General features: G+C 48.3%; 10 protein-coding genes across 10 annotated transcripts; 3 read left to right on the forward strand and 7 right to left on the reverse strand.

Annotated features, from left to right (window-relative positions):
- Nucleotides 1-43: 43 nt before the first annotated feature.
- On the forward strand, nucleotides 44-1,606 carry N7487_011303 (uncharacterized protein; the record flags this gene model as incomplete). The annotated part of the gene is made up of 1 exon (XM_056879033.1): nucleotides 44-1,606. One exon carries the CDS (start codon nucleotides 44-46, stop codon nucleotides 1,604-1,606), a length of 1,563 nt encoding a protein of 520 aa, XP_056724352.1.
- A 313-nt stretch (nucleotides 1,607-1,919) lies between these two features.
- Nucleotides 1,920-2,914, reverse strand: N7487_011304 (uncharacterized protein; the record flags this gene model as incomplete). Its single annotated transcript, XM_056879034.1, has 2 exons — nucleotides 1,920-2,690; nucleotides 2,774-2,914. 2 exons carry the CDS (start codon nucleotides 2,912-2,914, stop codon nucleotides 1,920-1,922), a joined length of 912 nt encoding a protein of 303 aa, XP_056724353.1.
- An 896-nt stretch (nucleotides 2,915-3,810) lies between these two features.
- On the reverse strand, nucleotides 3,811-4,008 carry N7487_011305 (uncharacterized protein; the record flags this gene model as incomplete). Its single annotated transcript, XM_056879035.1, has 1 exon — nucleotides 3,811-4,008. One exon carries the CDS (start codon nucleotides 4,006-4,008, stop codon nucleotides 3,811-3,813), a length of 198 nt encoding a protein of 65 aa, XP_056724354.1.
- Nucleotides 4,009-4,819: 811 nt separating this feature from the next.
- On the reverse strand, nucleotides 4,820-6,209 carry N7487_011306 (OSTA/TMEM184 family protein; the record flags this gene model as incomplete). The annotated part of the gene is made up of 6 exons (XM_056879036.1): nucleotides 4,820-5,152; nucleotides 5,211-5,360; nucleotides 5,417-5,542; nucleotides 5,602-5,854; nucleotides 5,922-6,069; nucleotides 6,107-6,209. Coding segments are annotated over 6 exons (1,113 nt in total), but the record flags the coding sequence as incomplete, so codon positions are not given.
- A 1,583-nt stretch (nucleotides 6,210-7,792) lies between these two features.
- N7487_011307 (pectate lyase) lies at nucleotides 7,793-8,637 on the reverse strand (the record flags this gene model as incomplete). The annotated part of the gene is made up of 3 exons (XM_056879037.1): nucleotides 7,793-8,200; nucleotides 8,270-8,406; nucleotides 8,457-8,637. The coding sequence occupies 3 exons, from the start codon at nucleotides 8,635-8,637 to the stop codon at nucleotides 7,793-7,795; spliced, it is 726 nt and encodes a 241-aa protein (XP_056724356.1).
- A 1,908-nt stretch (nucleotides 8,638-10,545) lies between these two features.
- N7487_011308 (uncharacterized protein) lies at nucleotides 10,546-11,530 on the reverse strand (the record flags this gene model as incomplete). Its single annotated transcript, XM_056879038.1, has 4 exons — nucleotides 11,444-11,530; nucleotides 11,310-11,386; nucleotides 10,824-11,237; nucleotides 10,546-10,767 (listed from the first exon to the last, which is right to left on the reverse strand). Coding segments are annotated over exons 1-4 (768 nt in total), but the record flags the coding sequence as incomplete, so codon positions are not given.
- Nucleotides 11,531-12,164: 634 nt separating this feature from the next.
- N7487_011309 (F-box/WD repeat-containing protein) lies at nucleotides 12,165-14,298 on the reverse strand (the record flags this gene model as incomplete). Its single annotated transcript, XM_056879039.1, has 2 exons — nucleotides 12,165-13,535; nucleotides 13,624-14,298. 2 exons carry the CDS (start codon nucleotides 14,296-14,298, stop codon nucleotides 12,165-12,167), a joined length of 2,046 nt encoding a protein of 681 aa, XP_056724358.1.
- A 34-nt stretch (nucleotides 14,299-14,332) lies between these two features.
- Nucleotides 14,333-14,751, reverse strand: N7487_011310 (uncharacterized protein; the record flags this gene model as incomplete). Its single annotated transcript, XM_056879040.1, has 2 exons — nucleotides 14,333-14,373; nucleotides 14,505-14,751. 2 exons carry the CDS (start codon nucleotides 14,749-14,751, stop codon nucleotides 14,333-14,335), a joined length of 288 nt encoding a protein of 95 aa, XP_056724359.1.
- A 2,018-nt stretch (nucleotides 14,752-16,769) lies between these two features.
- N7487_011311 (Rho family guanine nucleotide exchange factor CDC24) lies at nucleotides 16,770-19,732 on the forward strand (the record flags this gene model as incomplete). The annotated part of the gene is made up of 4 exons (XM_056879041.1): nucleotides 16,770-17,741; nucleotides 17,801-18,049; nucleotides 18,123-18,309; nucleotides 18,369-19,732. 4 exons carry the CDS (start codon nucleotides 16,770-16,772, stop codon nucleotides 19,730-19,732), a joined length of 2,772 nt encoding a protein of 923 aa, XP_056724360.1.
- Nucleotides 19,733-20,757: 1,025 nt separating this feature from the next.
- N7487_011312 (pyridoxal phosphate-dependent aminotransferase) lies at nucleotides 20,758-22,397 on the forward strand (the record flags this gene model as incomplete). Its single annotated transcript, XM_056879042.1, has 4 exons — nucleotides 20,758-20,842; nucleotides 20,903-21,378; nucleotides 21,451-21,736; nucleotides 21,796-22,397. 4 exons carry the CDS (start codon nucleotides 20,758-20,760, stop codon nucleotides 22,395-22,397), a joined length of 1,449 nt encoding a protein of 482 aa, XP_056724361.1.
- Nucleotides 22,398-24,071: the final 1,674 nt, after the last annotated feature.

A 24,071-nucleotide genomic window follows, 5' to 3' on the forward strand; every position in this document is an offset into this window, starting at 1 on the left:
AGTATATTCTAATCTTGTCAGGCTTCGCTCTTTTGCCTTTAAGATGATTTCCCGAGGAAGAATCGATCAGTCCAGTAACCCTCATTCGCGGTTTTTGTCAGCATCACAGAGCGTCCGACGTGGGAAACACCCTCGCGATTCCGACTCCGTTTCACCATACAATAACCTAGACTCATCTGAGTCTATACTAAGCGATGAGCGATCTATATACAATGCAGTCAGAGTCACCACGCCAAACGATTCCAGCCCTCGTTTCTATGCTTCTCTCATTCATGATAACCCCGTTCACGACCAAGGCCTAGCGGTAAACATGGCCAGATTTGTTCTTACAGATTCACAGGATTATCATACTCCTACCACTGTGCCAGCCAGGCGAGGAAGACGACAGAGGATGGCAGGGAAGCTTGGGAACCACACCAAGCTGCTATCTGACCAGTGCTGGCAAGCCACACACTGGTCGAGACCTCCTTTGAGTAAAACGACATCGGTACTAAGCCCCCGTCGGTCTTTACATCGCAAGGCGGTTTCCCTTGATACAAGTGAGTGTAGTATCCGCAGGCCCAGATGGCCTGGGAACTTGGAACCTGCAGTGAAAATTGTCCAACCTCCATACCCACCGCCAGAAAGAATGCCTACGCCCCCTGGCCTTCCCTCCTTCGGCACGTCAGAGGCTATGTCCGTCTCCGCACGGTTCATGATTCCAGACAATGTTGCACGGCCACCCACAAACTTGCAAGGTAGTGGCCCTGCTGGCGGTCAGCGTAGCAGTTCATATGGCGACACTCTAAGGAGATTATTTGGCTTGCCACCTTCTGTATCTCATGGTGGGCTTTCCGTTAATGGTGTAGGAAGAGCCGAGGATGGCACGCTAGTACAGGGCCGGTTCCCCCATCGACAAAGCGGCCATGGAATGAACATTGGTCGGCCACTGCATGATCACCCTTTCCATCAACACAATCTTCCCATTGCTCGCCATGAAGCCACAGATACAAGCTACGATGCTTATGTTGAAGCTACACAGACAAAGGGTGGTCTTGGGCGAAGTCCAAACGGTCATGTCCAGCCTCTAGCCAGGCCCCCGAGACGACGTTTCCCTTTTCCATCGAACCCGGCCCCTGCTGTGGTAAACCGCCTACCGCGTCCCAGAGCCACTGCACTTCTCAGTTTGCCGCGCAATCTGACTGGATCAGACAGTCCTGCATATCCAGTGGAATCTTCTGCTCAAGTGACGAGGACAAGTGGCGATCATGTCCCTCCCAATCCATCGCGGTTGCATTCAGTTTTGACAATGGCTGGGTGCGGTGGCGGTGCAAATGAATATCCTCACGCAAGAACGCCCGTCTGTCCAGACGTTTTGGCGTGGGTGAAGACCCAGAGATGCCTCTTCTGCTGCTGCTGCTGCTCGGGAAGCCACGAGGAGCCGGACGATTCTCTCGGGGCAACCAGCTCACGGGATACTTATGTAACGGCCCAGAGCCAGGTGTCGCCTGCTAGATCTCAGAATGAGAACAGTGAGGGGAATGCCCGTCTCCATGGCTTCCAGGGATGGATCTCGTCTCTGTATGGTGTCACGTTTCCGACTCTTGTGAACCATGCCGCTGTATAAACTTTGATTGAAGTATATGTGCCTCCACGACCTGATGTGTTGCTACTGTGATGCTGTTTTCTTTCTTTTCTGGATCCCCAATGCAAAATGCGCTTGCTGAATTGTCTTATTATTAACTTGCACCTGTCTTTCCCCCGTATATACATATATAATTGGACACTGTCTGACATGTGGTGGCTTTCCAGTTCCGTTTCAGTACTCGCCTTTTGCCGCCTTTTGCTTACTGAGTAAAACCAAGCACGTCCTGAATATCACCCAATCGTTATATAAGCCGGACGCCACGCTCACTGAGCAAAACAATGCATCTGGTTCTTCAACTTGAAGTGTGCTCCTGCATTGTAGAACGCCTTTCCTCGGCCATATTCTTGTCTCCAGAACTCTTGGCAAGGAGAGAGCTGCTCCCATCGGCCTCCTCATCCTTTTGGATTGCACGGTCATTTGCACTAGGGGGCACTCCATATTTAGCCACATGGCGCTCAAAATCGTAGTACTCTTTTCCTTTCTGAAGAAGCTCCACAAGGGCGATCACTAGAAGCATCACGGCTGTCGTCTGGCCAAAGTCCCACTCATTCTCATGGCTTGTCTCTCCCTCAAATTTGCCTTGATTTGCCTGTCGAAGAGCAATCGTCATATAGAGATGTAAGGGGAAGTGGAGCGATGACAGCACCAGAATAGTACGTCTTCTCTTAACTCCAGCAAAAACACTCGCAAGGACAACAACTATGAGCCAGGCACTGGTGAACCCCACATAGTACTTGTCCGCGGCGGGGTGTGAGTCTGATGGATCTGTGACAAGTGTTGAATAATAACAACGGCCAGGTTCCTGATCGGGTGCCCATTCATTGAGACGGATACCAAGGAGAATGGTAAGGGCCAGGTACAAAGCGACGAAAATGTAAACGGCTCGATAGCGACCATTAAACCAGCTGATGCGGACATTGGGCTTATTTTGAAGCTTCATGTCTGGTTCGTCGATTTTGGCGCGACAGTATCTCCAGCAAACGAGAGCTGCTGTATTCGATACTCCGACAAAGCTGGCGATGTCGAATACGAGGTGCAAGTGGTATGTGTCCATGATGGATACCTGTGAGGGGATAGGCGTGTCAGCGGAGCTAACAAGATAATAGAGCACAATATAATTATTGTGCCTACGTATATTCAGCGTACCTGTGCAAACGTTGTGACCAAATATGCTATTCCAAGCGTCGATTGGAAATCAGATCCAACCATTAAGATTTTAGAAACGAAGTCCATGCGTTTGCGTTCGACCTCGCGCTCGATAGAGCCTTCTGGGTGTGTGATGTCCATATTGCCGTGCTTCGTTAGAAAGAAAACCCATATCGATAGACATAGGGACAAAAGGGCTTGGCCAGCAAATCCTACGATAATCTACCTCCGCTTAGTACAGATCAAATTTCCTTTTGTCGGCGTCTACTCACCCCGTTGCCCACCAGTGTGGCCATTTCCTCTCCCACCAGCTCGCATTCTCCGCCTCCTTCCTCCCTTAACCGCAGACTCATCTTGTCGTGTTGTAATTCAAAAGCTTTGGTACGTGAGGAAAAGCTTAGTCGCAGGATGCAGCGGACTTCGCCCAACCTCTTTATAGCCAAGGGGCTTGGGCCTGTCTAAGATAGCTTAGCTTTCTGGCATCGAGAAATGGGGCTATTAACTCTTGGCATGAAGAAGTCTACTTAGGTTACGGGAGTGATAGCGGCCCTACCGAGAGATCTACACATGGCCCATGGGACTGTACACCGTATAAATGCAGATCCTGGCGCAATCACACTAGAAATACAGGCGCTGATTGGTGCTGCATCTGCCTTTCCTAAATAGGATTAGGGTTATATGCCGGGGCTGATTTGCAATTAGGTTTGGCCCCCAACAGAGATCAGCGCTACTTTTGCTTATCTAGTTTGTTTTTGAACTCCTAGTATCCGATATGGTTATTTGAATGGGTTGAAGATAATGATACGGAATAGTACAGAGCACAGAGTACGGGGTACAGATCTCATCCTCCCTTGGCCGGTCGGAATTAGCGGCTATGAGCTCTGTCAGCGTCAAAGCATCCCCCGCAGTTAGCGGGAGTTATACAGAGCTCTGGTCACGCCAACGCATCGGCGGAGTTTGTTGCCAGTGAATTGGGGGATCTCAGCCTCAAAAGGCGGAGTACTCCACACAGTACGGAATAATATGACGCGTCTTACTTATTTAGTGTAGAATGCCAGGAGGTGAGTGGTGTGCGACGATTCCAGGCTCAAACTGGTCTCGAGGTCACAGCCAGGTATCGTGGAATTGAATGGCTTCTCGAGGTTCTCTCCACCATTGACGGTCTCTGCAGGTATTGACGAGTACCCAGCGTTTCTCGAGACCGTGCCCCATGACCCCACGGTCTCTAGATTCATTATCATTGTCCCACAGGGAATCTTCATCTTACCTAATTGACAGGCTATACCTAGGTAACTAGTTAGCTATTCTGTTATACTAAGTTGCTCCTCCTTCAATAAAAGGGGTATATATTTGCCCCTCCACTCAACTCTCATATAATTGTTTCTTTCTGTTTGTATTGTCCTATCGTTGGTTTTAGTGCAATCCAGCGTAACGTTAGCAATGATATGTCCGATGACCTACCTAGATACCCACTCACCCGATTTAATTCTAATAGAAACAGTATGGTATGAAAAGCGAGGTTCATCCATTAGCTGAAGGTAGTATTGGACGAGCTCTACTAAAGCATATTTCAAGCAAAACTTAGAAAATTGCAGCCTAAAATTATTAGGAGGGCTTGCTTTATGTATCCTTTACTGCTGGAATAGGCGATGTGATCTATAAACCATATCTAACGTATGAGCTACTCGAAAAGATAAATTTCCTAGTGTCCCGGGAACAATCCCAGGGGGATGAAGATCTTGATTTTAGGTACACATACGTTTCACCGGTTGTTCTTACACTTGCTGAATCATAGCAAACTTTCATGGAATTTGTGTCGACTGTTGCTAGGTTCTTGATTTCCAGCCTCATTTATTGTCGCTGGTGAATACGCAGCGTCTCCCATATCTTATCAAATGGCCGCGAGGCCTATTGGTTCGTCATCTTCCTCGACTAATTCCACATCCTGCTTGGAGCATGATTCCGGTCACGTAGCAGGTGGCCTGTGGGTGTTTACCTCCGAGAATCCAAGCTCATTCCGGTCTCGTCCTCTGTTTTAAAATCACGGAACATATTGAATGTCGATCTGATGTCTCGAAAGAGCTCCCCTGGGTTGAACAATGCCAGCCAAGCATAAACTCCCAAGGGACCACCCTGATAGCGCTTTACGCGGGGGTTGCCGGTCTCACTGTCAACAACAGCAAGGTCCTGCAGATTGCTAGTACAGTTGACGTTCAATGTTGTATAGGGCTTGATGGAATAGGCATAGTAGAATAAAAATGCAAACGGAACCACCTGCAGAGAGATAATCAGGGTAGGTAAGCCAATAATGGTGTCTGCATAGCTCAGGGTAGCAGAAGGCTCAAGGGTGCCAGTGGAGTCAAGAACCATAAATATAATCTGTTATTTGTCAGGGGTTCGTCACTCTTTCGGTTTAAAAGTTGTGAGTCTTTCTGACCTGCTCTAAGAATTCAAGACCAACAACCATTTTAAATGCCAAGAGCTTCATCATTGGCTTTTGCCCTTCCATATAAGATTTAAGGTTGCTGTGGAACCCTATGATATTTATCATTGCCATAGCAAGTGATATAATCGAAATGATTGTGATCTGTCTAAAGTATTAGATACATTGTCAACCAAATTAAAGAGACTGAATATACTTACCCACAAGTGAGCAAAATAGACTTTGTTTCCTTCAAGGCAGAAAGTTCCCTGTGCTTGCGTGATGCTTTGGGCTATTGCAAGGATGAACGTAACAATGGGATACTGCAGAACGAAAAACCACGTATACTGCAAGTATACAAAGTCAGTTGAATATCTTGCTGTTATATCAATTTCAGACAACTTACCTTTAACCATGACAGCCCATCTGTTGTTTTGGATTTGCTATATCTCTTTGGAATTCTCAAAGATAAGAAGAACTCAGCTCTGTGTTGGTCATTTGGCACAATAAAATCGCAGAGCAACATGAGAAACCAATACAAGGCAACCCCTTGGAAAACTTTGGTCCATCCAACCAGATAGACATATGCGTTGGGAAAGCATACTGAAAGCAACGAATAGATCGTATATAATGGGAATAATGTAGCAATTCTCATAATCCTTCAATTGACTTCTATCAGTATCGACAATGATTTTGTCACTGCGGGATAACACTTATTGAACTTACTTGACTTGTTGAGTTGGGTTACTTAGGTGCATTGCATGCCGGGCCATAACCATGAAGATCACCAAACAAGTGATACCTGTGCAAGCGCCAGAGAGTATCATATTAAAGTGGTGAAAGGATAAGTCGCCGACAAAGGTCTGAGATGCATCTAGTTGGGATAAATTAGCTTATTAAGTTTGAAAGACCATTGAAGTTGAATTGTGCACCAGGGGTCAGATGTGATGGCATCGGGCAAGCTGTACTAGCTTTCCCGCCATCGCCACGGTGAGAGAACTCGGCCGTCCCCATTTTGAGTCTCAATACTCTAGACAAATGTGCTTTTGGTAAGAAATCTGTGAAGATGGAGCCTCAATAGAAGTATGACTTAGTCCTGAATAAGGACTATTGAAAGGTGAGTCAGTTGTATAATGATTCGAAGACAACAGAGACATAGACATCGGTTTATATACCCATGAAGAACGGCAGACTGAAATTTAGTAGTCCCATTGAGTCTAAGCCTCGCTGTTAATTTTAGGATACGATGTACTTCGAATACTCCACAAACGAAGGTCAACTGCAGATCAGCCCTAGATAAGGAAGAAGGCGATCTAAGGTTGACAAAACGGCCGCAAATAGCTCTTTCTGATTGATCAAACATTGCAGTTACTTAGAGGGGACTATCGGGAGCACGGCCCGCTGGGCTAAACACGCTTCACCAATCACATCCCGACACTTTCAGTCCCAGATAGCATCTGGCATACTCTTCTCGGCAAGCAAGTGCAAATCAATCTACTAGGTACATACAGTCAGTGGCTTCTCTCGCACTGCTACATAGCCAGAACTTATTCGGTAGGGCCGCTTAGGGGCCTCGACCATGTTCATTCCAATAATCCCCAAACAAGTCGAGGTCGCAGACGGGGATATCCACAAATCAGTGCTCCAGGTCGATGTTGATGGCTGAACTTGAACGGCATGCAAATCTGCATAACAAGGCCTCCCGTATCCTATCATCACTATAGATGGGATGGCAACTAAGGTTTACCATTAAGAACATCAATAGAAATATAATCAATAACCGCCAGGGTATTGGGTCGTTTCCTTTCAGTTGTAGTACTCGCAGCTAAATGAGCTCTCGATATAAACCCGCAAGCTAGAATAAGACTGGACTTGGGCAATATTTGTGAAGTCAGATCCCTCCATGAGTCGATCCAAATCATTCGTTCCACGTACCCTTTCTGTTTAACTTTAACCCATCCAACTCCACAGCAACACAGCTATAATATATATATATATATATATATATATATATATACATATATGCTATTATAGGACCTTGAAACACACTAGTATGTCAGGTTTGGCTCTCGGGGTATTCAAAGTTCTGTGCGCTATTATATCCCAAAAATTTGCCTGATGTTATTAAAATAAATAGATATTGTATGAATCCAATTATAAGCATATTTACCGTTATTCTATCTCCGGAAATGTATCAAATGTTTCCTGTATCACGAAACTTATCTACAAGATCAAATCTACTACTGATACCTGGTGTGTAGTTCGAATTACCTCTGCAATATAGGCCATAACCTCGTCCCTGCATGGTAAGGACGCTTGAAATAGAAAAATTGATAGAAGCATGGCATGCAGGTTTACTGTTTAAGAGGGATTCGAGCGGTTTTCGGGGGTTTCCACATTGTCTTATATTACATTGATAGTTACATATGTATCTAGCCTAAAAGGGGTTCGGTCCTATGAGAGGGATGGTGTGATGGCCTGAGGCCTTCACTATCTGCTTGCCCACGACATCCTCTTCTTCTTCCTCCTCCTCAATAGCCAGTGGGCAGCATCCATACCTCCTCCCTTTCTCAATCCATCAAAAGATGAATCCGAATTTAGCAGGAAGAAAGAGACGACTGTCCCTTGCACGAAGAGGTGGAAGTCAGCTTGGGGCTCTCCTTCTTGGCGGACTTCTCAACTCCCTGGAACTCCTGGCACACGTGCTTGACGTTGGATCCACAAGTACCGCTGACCTCAGCGTGGTCACCGTAGTTGGAGTTGATTCCAACCAGGGTAGGCACGTTCTTGGCCTTGACGTTCTTGACAACGACGGTGCGAGGGCTCTTGCTCTTGTTGTTGCTGCAGTTGCCGCATGAGCGGTACAGCTTGCCGGCGTTCACAACGGTGAATCCATCAATGGTGACGGTTCCGATACCGTTGTGCTGGATGACCTTGTCCTTGGCCTCCTGGGCACCTCCGCCACGAATGAGAGCGTCTCCGGTTCCGAGGATGGAAATGGCGTCCTATAAAAAGACACATTAGCATTGTGTTGATCGGATACACATGGCTAGATAGACAATGGGATAACTTACCTCGCAGACGTCACGGAACCAGACGTTGGTCAGGGTGCAGGCTCCCTTGCAGTGGATGCCCTCGAGCTGGTCCTTTCCAATGATCACGTTGCTCAGAGAAGCTCCGTTCTCCAAGATGAACACGGCACTGGCGGAGCCTATTCAATTAGCTCCATTCATTTGGACTTGGGTTTTTATGTGGACATACCGGTGTCATCGTCGCTGTTGCAGGGACGACCACGATCGTACTCTCTGTTACCCAGATCAACATTGCCCTTGATCACACTGGGAGAAGGCAAGGAGACGATGTTGCCCACACGGGTGGGGATCTTGAGAGTCTGGGCACTGGCAAGGCCAATGAGACCGAGGATGATGGCGCTGGCGTGCATTTTGTTCGGTTGATGGTTGATGATGGTTGGTGATAGTTGACCAAATCGAGGGCCAACGAGGGTCCCTTTTATATCTTTGGAGATCATAACAAGACAGGACCCCTAGGGAGTACTGTCTCAGTTGGATATACTCAGTACGGCTACAGGACTCCTCAATATCCATGAATAAATTTAACAACATCTGACTGGATAGATTCGATGCATTACCCCACAACTGTGACTTGTTATGCAGGGTCCAGGTCCTAATTCGGCCGGGATGCACATTACCTCTACGTTCCTGTGGGGACATAAGACATTTTCTAACATCGTACCTAGATATCATCCGCCTTGGCGCTTCATTCCGCTATGGAGCCAATACAAAGACACAGTTATAGTGAAAATGCCAAAAGCCAAGATTTCGAAGTATTGGCATTGTGGCTGTGTATGCCACCTTGAAACTATCCACGCAGTTAGAAGATCCACCAACCAGGAGGCTAGACCTCACCATTTTAACAGAATTTCATGAATATTACAACCTACTCTAGGGATTAGAAAGGCTATGAAAGGGAATCGACTGCATTAGAGAGGCGAGAAAGAAGCCATGAACAACCCAACCCCCCTCCCAATGGAGATAGATATGAGTCCTATCTAGCTATGTGGGTATTCTTAAAGTATATTAGAGTTCCTTATACGCACCCCACTCCGCGCTAGCGCTCTTCAGTTCGATTGGAAGGCCCTTAGAAAGCCTCTGCACCGGAATTTACCCGGAAGTGGCATGAGCCCGGAGATCCTCCATACAGAGGAGTGAAGATATCAACGTGAGAGGGTACTTCGCGCACCACACCGCAATAGGATTGAGCTAATGTTAATTGCGAAGGATCCGAATTCTTGTACAGAGTAAATTGGCTGCAATGCGAAGAACTGGCGGTGTATGTTCGAGACCTAACCGATTTTGAATGAGAATGAGAAGATCCTTCATGAACCCAGAGGAAGCGATTCCATTGCACAGAGTAGTTACAAGCGCTTCCAGCCGTGTATCATCACTATTCTTGGAATAATATTTCTGGTGAATCACCTAAATGTTCTCCTCTTCACTACTATCTAAACATCTACAACTCTCCATCTAGAAAGACCGCCGAAATTGGTGGAAATATAACCTCCCTCTTCGGCCTTGGCGCTGCATGCCAAGATCGGGATTTTCTTGAAACCCCGGAACTCTTGGCAAGAACTTACTCCTGATGTTTCGAATTATTCCAAGTTCTTTCGTTGAAGAGATATATATCAACAGAGGGAGAATAACGCCTCCGTTGAACTTGCCTTTGCACCTTTGCCACGTTTTCTCTTGCGAGCTTCTTAAGGGTTGGATTTTGCTACAGAGTACATGATCTTCCAACATACAATATACAGCACTGTGGGGCTGAATACCCCTTTAGGCATGGACTGAATAAGTGGGATAAATACTCCGATATCATAGACATCCACCTGGGTAAGTCCTAGGCAGGTCCATGGGTACCCCTGGGGGACCATCCGAGTGGCAAAAGAGAGCGGAGTCTGACCTCGGGACTCCCGGAGTGATTTCCGATCACTCGAGGGGATCAACCGGCATGGTCTGATTGGTGATATGTCTCAGAGCACCATTGGAAGCTCGTCTGATCCTGGACCGAACCTTTTCACTCGGGAAGCATTAACGCGAAAATAGGGAACCCTCAGCCGAGGGGCTACCGTACAGCACCGGAGGTACATACCTTGAACATGAGGTGGCTTTTATCTACGCTAAAAACTGTGATTCTTTCCTATCCATAGCTACCACGGGAAACCTTTAACATCCTTGAATGTACAGTTCTTTTCGCAATTAGATTAATACATGTAGTTAGCATAGGTTAGAGCTCTGTACCCTAATCAATCCTTCACCATGTATACTCCTCACACAGAAGCCGAGAAAGTCCAATCCCTCGGAAACAACCCATACTGCACATCATCCCTATCCCGGAAGATATCATCGTAATGGGCAATGCAAGTCTGCGGGTCTTCAGCTTGCGCATAGTATCTATCGCCCAGCGCCTTAAACACCGGATCACTCCACATCTTCGCCATCCACGCCAGCGCATCAGGCCCAGCACCATCTAGCGGAAGACCATAAGAACGGAATCGCTAGAGATGTAAGTCAGTCAAACGCCCGGAGAGAAGAAAGAAAGAAAGAAACCTACCCAAAGAATCGGCCAAAAGAACGCATCCGCAATACTAAACCCACCAAACAAAAACCCATCATCAACCTCACCCAGAAGCGCAAGCCTCTCAGTCGTTGCCTTCCGCGCCGAATCCCAGATCCGGAACATCCGCGCTATCTCCGCAGCTGCACCATCCGGGATCGGTACGTTGCCCGTGTACCTGGCGAGGAAGTTTGTGTGGAAGGTATTCCGCAGGACTGGGAAGCCTGAATGCATTTGGGCTGCGGCGCTGCGGGCTAGGGCGCGCAGTTGGCGGTCTTTAGGCCAGAGGGGGAGGGATGGGTTTGATTCAGCGAGGAATTCGCAGATGGCGAGGGAGTCTGTTATTGTTGCTGAGGGGAGGGAGTGGCATTGTAGGATTGGGACAAGGCCTGTTGGGGAATAGGATTTTGTCTGTATGGTTTATGTGAGTGACTGTATACTCAGGTTTGTGTTGAGGATGGGTGGAGGCAGGTAGGTACGTACTTCGGAGAGTTGTATGAATTGGCGTGTGTGGGGAATCTGGAAGTATTCCAGTACTGCTTCGACGCGTGCTGTCCAACCTATTTAGAGAGGGCTTGTTAGCGAAGACCGCTGGTTTATGGTTGCATGCTGCTTACTGGAGTAGCGGGTATATAGCCCGATGAGGTGGTAGTCTGGGGTTTGGGTGGCCATGATGATATATAGAGATGAGGTGAGGTTATGAGCCTGGGGGAAGTTCCAAGCATGTAGTTATTGTGGGATATACTTCCTGATGAGTCATGTAAGTTTTTCAATCCACGGGTCCCACATTCCAATTGAGAGATAGAGTCAATTTTGCCGAGGTGATTTTATATAAAGGGAGATTGTCTTGAGTCGAACCTTTCTGATTGATGCTAGCCATAATGATATAGATCAAATGCCACACCGGCGCCATGCAAGAAAGATAACAATGAGAATGAAAAAAAAAGATGAAAAAAAAAGAAACGCCGAAAAAGATATGACCCCTGGATAGCCAGGAATGACTCCTAACAAAGAAGTCAAAATAAGAAATACATCATTAAATAGAAAGAAAGGGCCCATCGTATGTATGACACGACATTGAGAAGATGGGCAAGGAGAGGACAAGGGGTGGCCGGAGAGAGAGGGAGACAGAAATAGCGTGAGAGCAAGGAGCAATGCACCAGGCAAAGAAACCACACTCGATCACATGGATGCTAAAAATAAAAGGTCGTCAAGTGAATTGAGCCGTCTCTTCGTCAGAGGGTTCACAATTCATGCCCAGTAAGGGCGATGCCGGAGATGCACCGAAGTAAACAAGAGCAGATATTGGTATTAAAAGGCGTATAGGCGAGAGAAAGATCAAAGCCCTTTGAAGAATGGACTCGCCTCAATTATATCTTCATCACCGCAGGCAAAATCCCATCCCACAATGCGAGGGTCCACGCTGGCACAGATGAGCTTCCGTGCGTCGAACTGGAGTTTGAACACCCTCGCAGCTATCGCGGACCCTTGAGGTCTGCGTTGGTGACCATGGTGGTGATGATGGTGAGCAGGAGGTGGGTGGACTGGCACAGAGTTGATAATCAGAGGAGGCACAAGTGGTGAGTTGTCACGACCAGCGTGGGGGTTAGAATTGGCATTTTGCCCAAGTGTCGCCAGAGCCTGTGCTGCTTGCAATTGTTGAGCCTGGGCAGAAACTGTGGTTCGCGCCAGTTGGCTGAGGCTCGCACGAGCGGAATTCGTGATGGCATCACTGTGTCGCAGTAGATGATCCGTTGTCCACTTGTTATCACGATCTTTGTGCCAAATTAATATTGACTCGTCGTAGGAACCGGACACGATACGGGCCCAGCTACTGCCTCCACCACCGGGTGGGATTTTTGCCCCCAGAGCAGGGATATCGCGAGGGTCCCGTGATCCCGTAGTGTTCGGTTGGTAGCCATTACGGCGTTGCTCCCGACGACCCATGTCAACGTCCAATCCGGCCTCTTGAGCGGCGAAGAACGCATTCTCACACGCTCGCACTTCTCCGCGCAAGGTTTCATCGGCACCTGGAGCATCACCAAACCCTGCTTGAAGGGTGCGAACGAGATTACTATGAGCTCGCAGACACGCCACCTCGGCTCCGGTGGCATGATCGTAGATGCGAACAGAGTTATCATTGCTCCCACTGACGATTCTTCGACTGTCGAACTCAACACATGCAATGCCTTTCTCATGGCCCATCAAGGTCTTCGAGCATGCACCAGTGCGAATGTTCCAGACCTTAATCACTCGATCCCCAGATGCTGTCACAATATCATCACCATGAATCTGCATTGCATTCACGGCAGCTCCATGTCCTTCCACAGTCATAAGCAACGTGTAAGGCTCTAGAGCTTTGAATTGATCGTGTGCAATACCGGCTTCAAGAAAACTCGGTGAAACCTTGTCGATATCTATTATCCACGCAGGATATGTGGCGCCTGATCCATGGCAGATACGCGGATAATCCTTGCTATTCGGGAGAAGATCTCGGCGGTTCCATACCTTCACAGTTCGGTCTTTGGAGCATGTTACAAGGTAACGATGATCGAATTTGAGATTGAGCACCGAGTCGAAATGCGCGTTTTCAATTTGCCGAATCTTTTCTCCCGTGGAGAATTTCCATATGATGACGGACTTGTCGCTGCTACCAGAGATGATGATGTCTTCCTCGGGTTGAGGGTCAAATTGCAGGCAAAGTACGGACTTGATGTGTCCCACGAGCGGGGGGGTGCCACAACCTTTTGGTATCCAGGTTCCAGACTCGCACAGTCCTGTCTCGGCTCCCACTGACTAGCCATCGGCCTTCGAACTGGATCGCATATACGCATTCGCGATGGGCCTCGTCTGGATAGGATGGGTCAGGAAGTTGAAAATTGGTATAGCGGCCTTGATGCCAATTTGCTTCGAGGCGCCTGCGTTGCTTGTAGACGTGGAAATAGTTGACTCTGGCACTTCCGCTGGCATCTCGCATGAGAAGATGCGACCGCAGAGGTGGGTACAGCGGCGAAGAGGATTCGGGAATATTAGTTGGCAGAATGGACTCCGGGTCATCAGCGAACGAAGGTGCAGTTTGGTCGTCATCATCAGTCATGTGGTGATCGCCTTCACTATCGGCCACCGGGGGGACAGGGTCAAACACGGTCGGTCTCTGGTTTTCATCGCTTCGTGAATCGAGCCAGGTCGACGGCACGCGCTTTTTCTGCTTGGGTTCCCCGATATCTAGTTCCGAGTGTCGTAGGCGGGACTTCCGGGTCTGGGGCGACATAGCCTCGGAATGCTCTTGCTCAAACGCACGAATTGCGCCCGTGTCCATTTCCCAACCTTCATGAATATACTTGAATTTCCACAGACCCGAGTCAAGGATACGTTCACGCCATGAGCGGGATGCAAGCGATGCATTCAGAAGCGTCCGAATGTCGAGGTAGGTAAAGATCTCCCATGTGATTTCCGGGGAAGCCTGACACATGGGTCAATATGGAGGATGGGGTTAAGCCGATCAACTACTGCGGCGATGCTCGAGGTTCGTAGAGACCGAAGAAGACTGTATGCGAGCTCTAGAAGTGGGAAAACAGTTGGTTAACAAGGAAAATCGCAAAAGCGACAAGCTAAAAGAAGCGAATGCTGCGCACTCATAGCAATCACCATAGGGGGAAATGGAAAGGGATATCTTACCAGCTCTGCCAGCTTCGGACTGGGCGAGCACCCAATTTGGAAGCGCCATGACATTGTCCGATCCCAGATCTTTGTCAGCCTGACTTCGAGTATCGTCCGAATAGCCTTCATCTAGCCTAAACGAGGGTGACAGAGAAGGTGCGGAGAACTCGGGGATGGTAGCTGTCTGCAATTGCAGCGTAGGGGAGACTTGAGCATCGGGAGCATCGGGGGCATCGGGAGCATCGGGCAAGGGCTCACCCTCCATTGATGCGGGTTTTCAGAGGGGTCTGCACCGAGCTGATGGGTCGGACGCCGAGATCAATGGCGTTGCGCGATGGGGGCGAAATGCTAAAAGGAACTTTTAAGCCCTGGAGTGATTAAAGGAAATTAATAAATGAAAATAGGGTCCTTTTGTAAGAGGGTTGGGAAAAGGAAGGAGGTTGAGTAGATGGGTTCAAATGTTGGTCTTGGTGCATGTCACGTCACGTTTGGGCGAGGCAAGGCCCACCTGATTGATAGAGCGCAATTATCGCGAACTAGGGACTTCAGTCGCAAAGTGGAACACAAGAGAGAAAAAAATGGAGAATGCGAGAATTTCAATTTAAATTGGAAGAAAAAAGAAGAATTTTAGTGGAATTCAAATTTCAATACAGAGTCATCCTAAAGAGCCCTCCCATCACTCGGAGTACGTTTGATTATGCGCGTTAAATGGACACATCCATAGATTGTTCCCCCTGTGAGTCACGTGGGTTGATCCCATACATAATTAGAAAGGAAAAAAAGAAAGGAAAAAAAAAACTCTATGGCTGGGTACTTCATGAGAAAACCGGGTTATTAACAAAGAGAATGAAAAATATCAATCAAAGAAAAGTGGGAAGTCAAGAACGGGTCCATTCCTTCATGTCTCACATAACTATCACTGTGTTACCGTAGAAGTATGTTAGGAAGCAACTCATACAACATAGTATATATGCTGTTCTATTAAATCTAGACTCCTCTATACTCTGCATGGCTAGAGGCATAGCTACGATTAGAGGGCATACCCCATATCTAGTTAGTCCGGGGGGGAAAGAACAGTACCGATCGCATTTTCCAAAATAGGTGCTAATATAGTGCTATTACGTCGAAGGGAACCGCTAAAATCTGTCTTACAATTAATTGCACAGACCATTTCTAAGCGCTAAAGACAGCCCTGGAGGGGATAATAATGTTCTAGAGCAGGAATATTTTAATACTTGGGTATATATTTTCCCTATCTAGTTTAGTGGATGTACCTTTTGTATGTGAACCCTATATAAAATGTACCATTGTATTCGGTACTATGCATGGATATAAATTCCCCAACATCAGTGCGGCTCTTCTATCCAGCCTTCCTGTCTTTCAGACCTCCAGCCTCCAAGCCCTGCCCCGGCGTCTTGGATTACCCAGCCCCAAGACCTCCAGCCCTGAAGCCCTGGAGGTGAAGGGCTGCTGACACAAGCAAAAGCCAACTGCCCCTCTCCACATCACACCGCCCCATAAAACACACGCTAAACCCTTTGAGGCAACTGAACAGACTCCTTCGGCTCACCCTCTTCTCCAAGGATCCTATTCCTCTGTTCCATCAGCAGAACTCTTGTCTGTTGTGCTTGCTCTTGTCGTTTTGGTTCTTGGCATCCTTTAACCTGCCGATCCCGTCTTGTTTTTGGCTTCTCTTATTCTATCATTCCGTGCACCCCCTTTTTTCTCGGGACGTCGATTGTCCTCCGCTGAGTCCTAGTGACTGGCCTTTTCGCAAAGGTGTTCCTTCGGACTCTCTTTAACCTGATTTGACTCGCGTGCCCGGCTGCAGCGGTCATCCAAAACACCTGAATCCCTACACCCCATCGATTGGGATTGGCTGCAAGTCGGAATACATTACTCGAGCCCCTCCTTTTCCTCCAGAAAGTGACGGTGCATCGTATTTGATATCCGTGCTATTGGTTCAAACAGATATACCTATATTTATCACCTGTTGCCTCTGATCTCGAGGGCGCTTCCCGGGATACGCATCTAAAACAATCACGCCTGCGACCGAGAATCGATCGTATCGCTGTTGGTCCCCGGAATTCCGACCGAAACTCCTGTTTGACATCTCCCTGCGCCGCGCAGCTCACACCCACCCGGGGAACCCATGATCGTCATCTCCCTACTTCCGACGCTCGTCGATCCCTCCGAACCTATCCCTCTTGGGTCTGCTGTGCAGATTTAAGTTGAGCCTGGCTGGTCTAACTCATCTATATCTGGCCCTCGAGGAAATTCAATATGATCGACTCTTCAGCCATGAGTGGCGCTCCGGTCGCCGAAGATAACATTATCAACCGTCGCGGTGGAGAATCGATCTACCAAAGTTGTGTCAATTTGAGGAGGCGATTATCCGAAGTTCCCAACTTCGAGTCATACCTGCAAGAGATGGATGATGATGATCGCATAAGAGGAAATACGGACCCGGTGGCTTCCTTGTGGAATTGCCTCAGAAATGGCTATCCACTGTTGAGCATTTATAATGCATCTGGTCCCGAGGAGCCACTAGAAATTGATCCTGCCAAGGTAACTGAGGCGAAGCGTCCCAAAGCGGCGACATTCAAGTTCCTACAGGCCTGTTTACAAGAGCTGGAATTTCCTCAACAGGATTGCTTTTTGATCACTGACCTTTACGGCGAGAGTACCACCGGATTCATCAAAGTGATCAAAATGGTCAACCGCGTGGTGGACCTCCTCGAGATGCAAGGCCAATTAAAGCAATCTGAAGTTCTAGAGGCTCCCTCCGCGAAGGCCAATGTGAAGCTTACCAAGCGAGAGCATATTCTCAAGGAACTTCTAGAGACGGAGCGTGACTATGTTCATCACCTGCAGAATCTCCAAGCACTCAAGAAGGAACTAGAAGAGACGGGTGCTTTGACAGGCGATGCAAGTCATCAGATTTTCCTCAACTTAAACAACCTACTAGACTTTGCCCAACGGTTCCTGATTCGCATGGAGCAGCACTACGCCCTGCCAGAAGAAATGCAGAACTGGGGTCAACTTTTCTTCCTGCACGAGGATGCTTTCCGCCAGTATGAGCCTTTCATTGCCAATCAGATGCGTTGCGACGAAGCCTGTATGAAGGAATGGGACAAAATCCAAAGTGCTCCACGCCATATAGATCTGCAACAAATGGTCGCTCAGCCGAAAACGCTCAATGGATTCTTCGTGAAACCTTTCCAGCGTTTGACTCGATACCCGCTAATGCTTTTGGTAAGTTTGCTAAATGCTAGGTTCAAGATTAACGAGCTAATATGGATGTTCCTTCTCAGGAGCTACGCAAACAATTAGAAGACGAGCAACTCCAGGCTGATATCACACATGCAGTGAATTGTATTCAGAATGTGTTGGACTTTGCCAACGAGGCAATCCACAAAGAGCACTTGGCTGCGGCAGTAGTTGATCTATCTGAGCGCGTGGATGACTGGAAAGCACTGAAGATGGAGTCATTCGGAGATCTTCTTCGATTCGGCACTTTCCAAGTTGTCAAGGGAGACAGTGGAAAGGATAGTGAGAGAGAGGTATGTGATCTTGCTTTCAGTGTCCTATGATTTTTGGTTCCCTGAAATGGCACATTACTGACATTGCCCTTAGTACCATATCTATCTCTTCGAGAGAATACTTCTCTGTTGCAAAGATATCAATCCGAACAAGCAAAAGTCCAAGCTTATGATGCAGAAAGATAAGCCGTCTTTGAATGCGAAAGGAAAGGCTCGCCTTCAGTTGAAGGGTCGAATCTATATGGCCAATGTCACAGATATTGTTTGTCTTCAAAAGCCTGGTAAGCATTACTCTTGGCCTGTGGGGTTAAAAAAACATACCTCTAATTGATTCGAATAGGACTCTACCGTATTCAGATTTTCTGGAAAGGAGACCCTGGTGTCGTCGATAATTTCATCATCCGATATGTAAATGAAGACACCATGCGGAATTGGTACAAGGACATTGATACTCAACGGGCGATCCAAGCTGAGAGACGTACTTTGCGTAATACTGGTACATCTGACAGCGAGTTCACATACATGGAGGGCATGGCGCATATGCCCAACCCCTATCAACAAGAGTATGATACCGATGACGCCAACAGCAAAGATGCATATCATTCCGAATTCCCAATGAGCCGAAATGCGTCCAGTACTAGTCTGAGAACCCGATCTGCCACCGGTGGCAGCACCACCTCTGTTCCTCACCCCAACACCCGACCACGCTATGCAGGAAACGATCCATCGCTTTCGGTGCACACTCAGTTCCCTGGCAACGGAAGCATGTCCCCTGGTGATCGAAATATGAGCTCCTACTTTTCCCCCACGGCGGAGACACCTTCCACGAGATCGAGTTCTCAATCCGCAGGATTTTCTTTCAGTCGTCAGAATACAAATTCCACCACGCCATCCTCGGTCTGGAATGAGGATTCCCTTCGCTACACAGCACCAGCGTTGTCTCGCGTCACGTCGCGAGAAGGGTCGACCTCTGGCGGATATTTCCCACCTCAGCCTCCTGGAAGAGGTGCTCAGCGCCCATCATTGCCCCCACTCTCCGGCCCGCAGGCTCACTCTGCAAATGGCATGACCCAGCGGATGCGATCAGCTAGTAGCCCTGATATTCACCACCACAATAACAATCCCGAGTCACGGCGTTACATGGGAGTGCACACTATGCAGACAGTTGACAACGTCCCCGTGCCACCGATTCCTGCGCATATGGCCAACATGAAAGCCCCCGTCAACCGCAGCCAGAACGGTTCGCCTACCAACAACCAGCTCCCCATTCGTACCCAGCCCCAACTCCACACCACGCATTTCAACGAGCCCGAATATAACGACAACCGTAATTCCGGGCAAATCTCCGATCATGCCACGTCACCCTTGACCCAAGATCCGCTAGAGGAAGGAGACTACATGCCTACTCAACTCAAGGCCAAAGTGAATTTTGAGGACAACTATGTCACGCTGGTAATCGCGACCAACATTTTGTTCCGTTCATTGACGGACCGCGTGGATGCCAAACTCGCTCGGTTCACCGATCGATCCATCGGGAGCAAAACGGTTCGACTGCGCTACCGCGATGAAGATGGTGATTTCGTCACGATCGATAGTGACGAGGCCGTCCAGCTTGCTTTCATGGAGTGGCGGGAACAACATCGTGACATGCTCGCCAAGGGCTTGGTGGGAGAGATTCAACTCTACTGCCAGGTGGTCGATTAGACCATTTCATTTTCTTGTTTGCTTTCCCGCTCATTCTTGACTTAATACTTCCCTTGATTCCCCCCGCGAGGATCGCATCGATCCCTGTCTTTTCAACGCTTTGCATCGCCTGTGGCGCTCGTTCTTCCATCCTGACCCTTACTGTTCCAACTGGATTGGCTTGAAACTGTTAAGCAGCCCATTCTCGGGGGAGATACTTCTTTCTATCTCCCCCTTCTTCTTTGTGACTTTCAGCGAGCCACGCTGTGGCAAACATGTAGTTGGACTGTTCTCCGAGCATCTAATGATTTGTTTATGGCATGAATGATGTCCTGGTGACGAGGTGAAGGGATTCTCCGATGAAAGACGTCCCATTGTTTTGAATTTACGTTTCCATTTCGCGGATTGTTATCTCTTTACTGATCTACTAGTATCTCAATGTCCACGAACGTATGAAGCTTCTATATGATGTATATGTCTATTGTTTTTTTTATACGGTGGAATTACACAGCCTTTTTTTTCCCATATAATGCGTATATATGTATCCACTTACCTATCTGATCGGGATGCCGTCGGATAAATAGCCGATTCTTGGCAGGGCCAAATCCAGCTACTCCGTACAGCTCAAGCTAAAGCTCTAGATCTATAACTATAACTATACAACATATTTATAGTTGTTTAGTACATCTATACATAGACATATACCCAAGTAACTCCCGGCAATATCGGCTGAGAGATCGCCTAATACATAGAAAATACCTCAAATGCGCTATTAATGGTTTGGAAAGGGAGCGCCTGGTGGTCCTGACGTCCCGAGGGAATTCTGAAAGGGCAAAGAGTCGGTGATTTCGTCGAATCGTCGCCGAGTATTTGTTGGCAAGCGTCATTTTATAAAACAAAACCCGGTTCGGTGTGAAAGCTGTTCTGTTCTTTTTTTTTTTTTTTTTCTCTTTACCTTCCCACTTCCCCAACGTTTTTACCTATTTTTTTTCCTCCAAAGAGGGCCTGCAAGCATTTTATACCAACCCCAGTAACCCCCGCCAAGAATGTCGTTCTCCGGCCGCCGCCTGAGCATCCTGCGCCCCTCTGAGAACCGCCGCTTTTCGACCACCAAGGATTTGACGGACAATGGTACGTGCATAATGCATTCAATATCGCATTTCTGACATGTCCGACTTTTAAACTCTTCAGAACTCCGATCAGAAACCCATCGCCAATTTCGAGCTGCCCACGAAGGTCACCGTCCCCACGCCGGTCTCGACGCTTCTCGTGCCTCCACCGGTGTCGTTTGGTGCACAGAGCGAGCCAGTGAACATGGCTACGCTGAGGATCCTACCGGCTGGGCCAATCTAGGCCAGGGAGCTCCCGAGGCCGACGACGAGATCGAGGGCAGTTTCCCCCGCCCGACTTCCATTCCTATCACCTCCGCTGCTCGAGAATATGGCCCGACCGCTGGTATTAAGCCATTGCGCGCCGCTGTCGCTCGTCTGTACAACGACCACTACCGTCAGGGCAAGGAAAGCCAGTACACCTGGGAGAATGTCTGCATTGTTCCCGGTGGTCGCGCTGGCTTGATTCGCATTGCTGCCATCCTGGGCAACTCGTACCTCTCCTTCCCCATCCCCGACTACTCTGCATACTCGGAGATGTTGACTCTGTTCAAGAACGTACGTTACTCGGGGGAGCTGAGCTGAAGGATGAGCTCGGGTGTGTGTTACTGTTGACTGATTCTCTTGCAGATTGCTCCCATCCCCCTCCCTCTCTCAAAGGATGACCACTACCACATTCACCCCAACAAGATCGCCGAGGAAATTGCCCGTGGCACACAGGTGCTGCTGACCTCCAACCCCCGAAACCCCACAGGCCACTTTGTGCCGCAAGAGGAGCTGGTGGAAATCCAGGACCTCTGCCGTGACCGCGCGACTCTCATTCTGGATGAATTCTACGGTGGATACAACTACACAACTGGCTGCGACGGATCGACGATCAGTGGTGCCGCGAATGTCGTCGACGTCAACAAGGATGGTACGATATGCACACTCCAGAACTTAATTTTGCACATGACCAACTAACTCGAACCATAGATGTCCTCCTGATCGACGGACTCACCAAGCGCTTCCGCCTACCCGGCTGGCGAATTGCGTGGGTGGTCGGCCCCAAAGACTTTGTCGACGCCCTCGGCTCCGCAGGCTCATACCTCGACGGCGGCGCCAACGTGCCGTTCCAAGAGGCCGCGATCCCCATGCTGGAGCCGTCGCTCGTGCGCACCGAGATGAAGGCGCTGCAGAGCCACTTCATGGAGAAGCGCGACTACGTCCTGGGACGTCTTCACGATATCGGCTTCCGTGTCCAGGATGTCCCTGGTGCTACCTTCTATATCTGGCTTGATCTGACTTCGCTCGACCCGCCCCTGCCTCCTCAGGCTAACATCTCCGATGGCCTGAACTTCTTTAATGCCCTGCTGAGCGAGAAGGTCATTGTTGTCCCTGGTATCTTCTTTGACTTGAACCCTGCGAAGCGTCGTGACCTCTTCGACAGCCCGTGTCACCACTTTGTCCGTCTAAGCTACGGGCCTAAGATGGATGTGTTGAAGATGGGTCTTGATGGTATTGAGCGTGTTATTAAGCGTGCGCGTGAGTTGGGCGAGGCGAAGTGGGAGGATGAGGTTGCTGTTGCGGATGATTAGGCTTTTTGGTCTCGATCAAGACATTTGGTCCGATCTAGAGCTGGGTTATTGTCAGGCTGTGCCTGGTCAGTATCTTGGCTGAGACGTAGCATAATAGATTGCATTCTGGCATTTTTTTATATCGTTTATTTTATTTGGCTTTCTAACTTGGCTGCTACCTGAGAAGAGGTGTTTTATAGGATTAGAAAGGCTTCAACAAGAGGGCTTGACTCGACATGCACCATCAAGATTAGAGTACCCTATGCACATACTTCCAAACTACATCTTGTCCTTTCTCACTGATCAAATAATCCATACCTAATATAACCGATCACGAGGTCACCATTGCATATGTACCTGCATGAAGTACCGATATCACGCAACAACCAGCTCATGTGCTCCAAGCAGCCAAAAACCAGCCCATCAGCCGGGAGGAGTGGCCAATATTCCAATGGTCCAATCTCCTCCCACCCAGTCTCGGTCAAAATACCTTTCGCCATGTGCCCATCTCACTGACCTACTGCTTATTGACTAGGGAGTGAGCTCTAAAAAGGAAATGAAAGGAAGTACACAGTACATAGCCCCCGATTACCCCCAGTCAAGCCACATCAGGCCCCCTCGATTTCCTGTTTCTCGAATCGTCCAGGAAAACCTTTGGTTCAGCCTTCGCCGACAGCCTTCGCCGACAACCTCAGGAATCCAAGACTGACACAATTGCTAGGATGGCTATTCCTAGATAGGCAGCTACATGGTACAACATATAACAACTGCCATTCACAGACCCGGCATCTTTATCCTGTCCGGATTGGCGTCGCACAAAAGGCTTATAAACGCAGCCGTTACCAGTGTCGTACACCCGTGAGACCCTCGATATCAAGAGATGCCCTTGGGTATACAATTGTAAGTTATACAGTAATTTGCTTAGTCTGGATATGGATATGGATATGGATATGGAGTACACTTCAGGGTTGGGTGAGGATGGATAATAGGAGAACAAACGGACCAATGACAGGTGCTACCAGTGTTGTCTCGTTTAAAGTTTCCTGATATGGATTAGTGGGCTTGTTTATGGGTGCCTGGGGCATCTTTTTTTTGAAAAGAACAAAGAGCATCTTGGCAAAAATAATATTAATGCTGACATATTGTGTGTTATTAATGCAGAGCTGATGATTAGCATTTGGACTTGACCCATATCTAGGTAGAAAGTAAAATGACTATGTGTTCCCATCGTACAGAGGATATTCGTATAACATTTCCATTGAACATGTACAGTCATGTTGCATGAGTATTTGCACCCCAGTACTTCCGTCACTTCACCGCTATTCTATACCGCCTACCTATTCCTACTAGTATACTACGCGACTACGCGCAGCGCGCAGTATACTAGTATTATACAGGCTATTACCCCCTCTTCTTCCTATTTTTTTTTACCTTTCTAACTCTTTCTCTATACTCTACTACTATGGCCCGTGGCCCAGAGCTTCCACCGCACGTTCGCGAGCGTATATGTGAGCTAAAACGCTCAGCAAAATGGGGTGCTAAACGTATTCAAAAGCACGCGTACCCTCATATCCCTCTTTCAACTATTCATTACACCTTACGCCAGGAAACAAAGCGCTCCCATGGTATCTCAATGCCTCGCCTTGGTGGTCCAAGGAAGCTTACTGAAGAGGACCGAGATCGTGTGTATGATGC

Source organism: Penicillium crustosum (genome assembly GCF_028827405.1).
Source record: "Penicillium crustosum strain IBT 35664 chromosome Unknown utg000005l_segment0_segment0, whole genome shotgun sequence".
NCBI lineage: Eukaryota > Fungi > Ascomycota > Eurotiomycetes > Eurotiales > Aspergillaceae > Penicillium > Penicillium crustosum.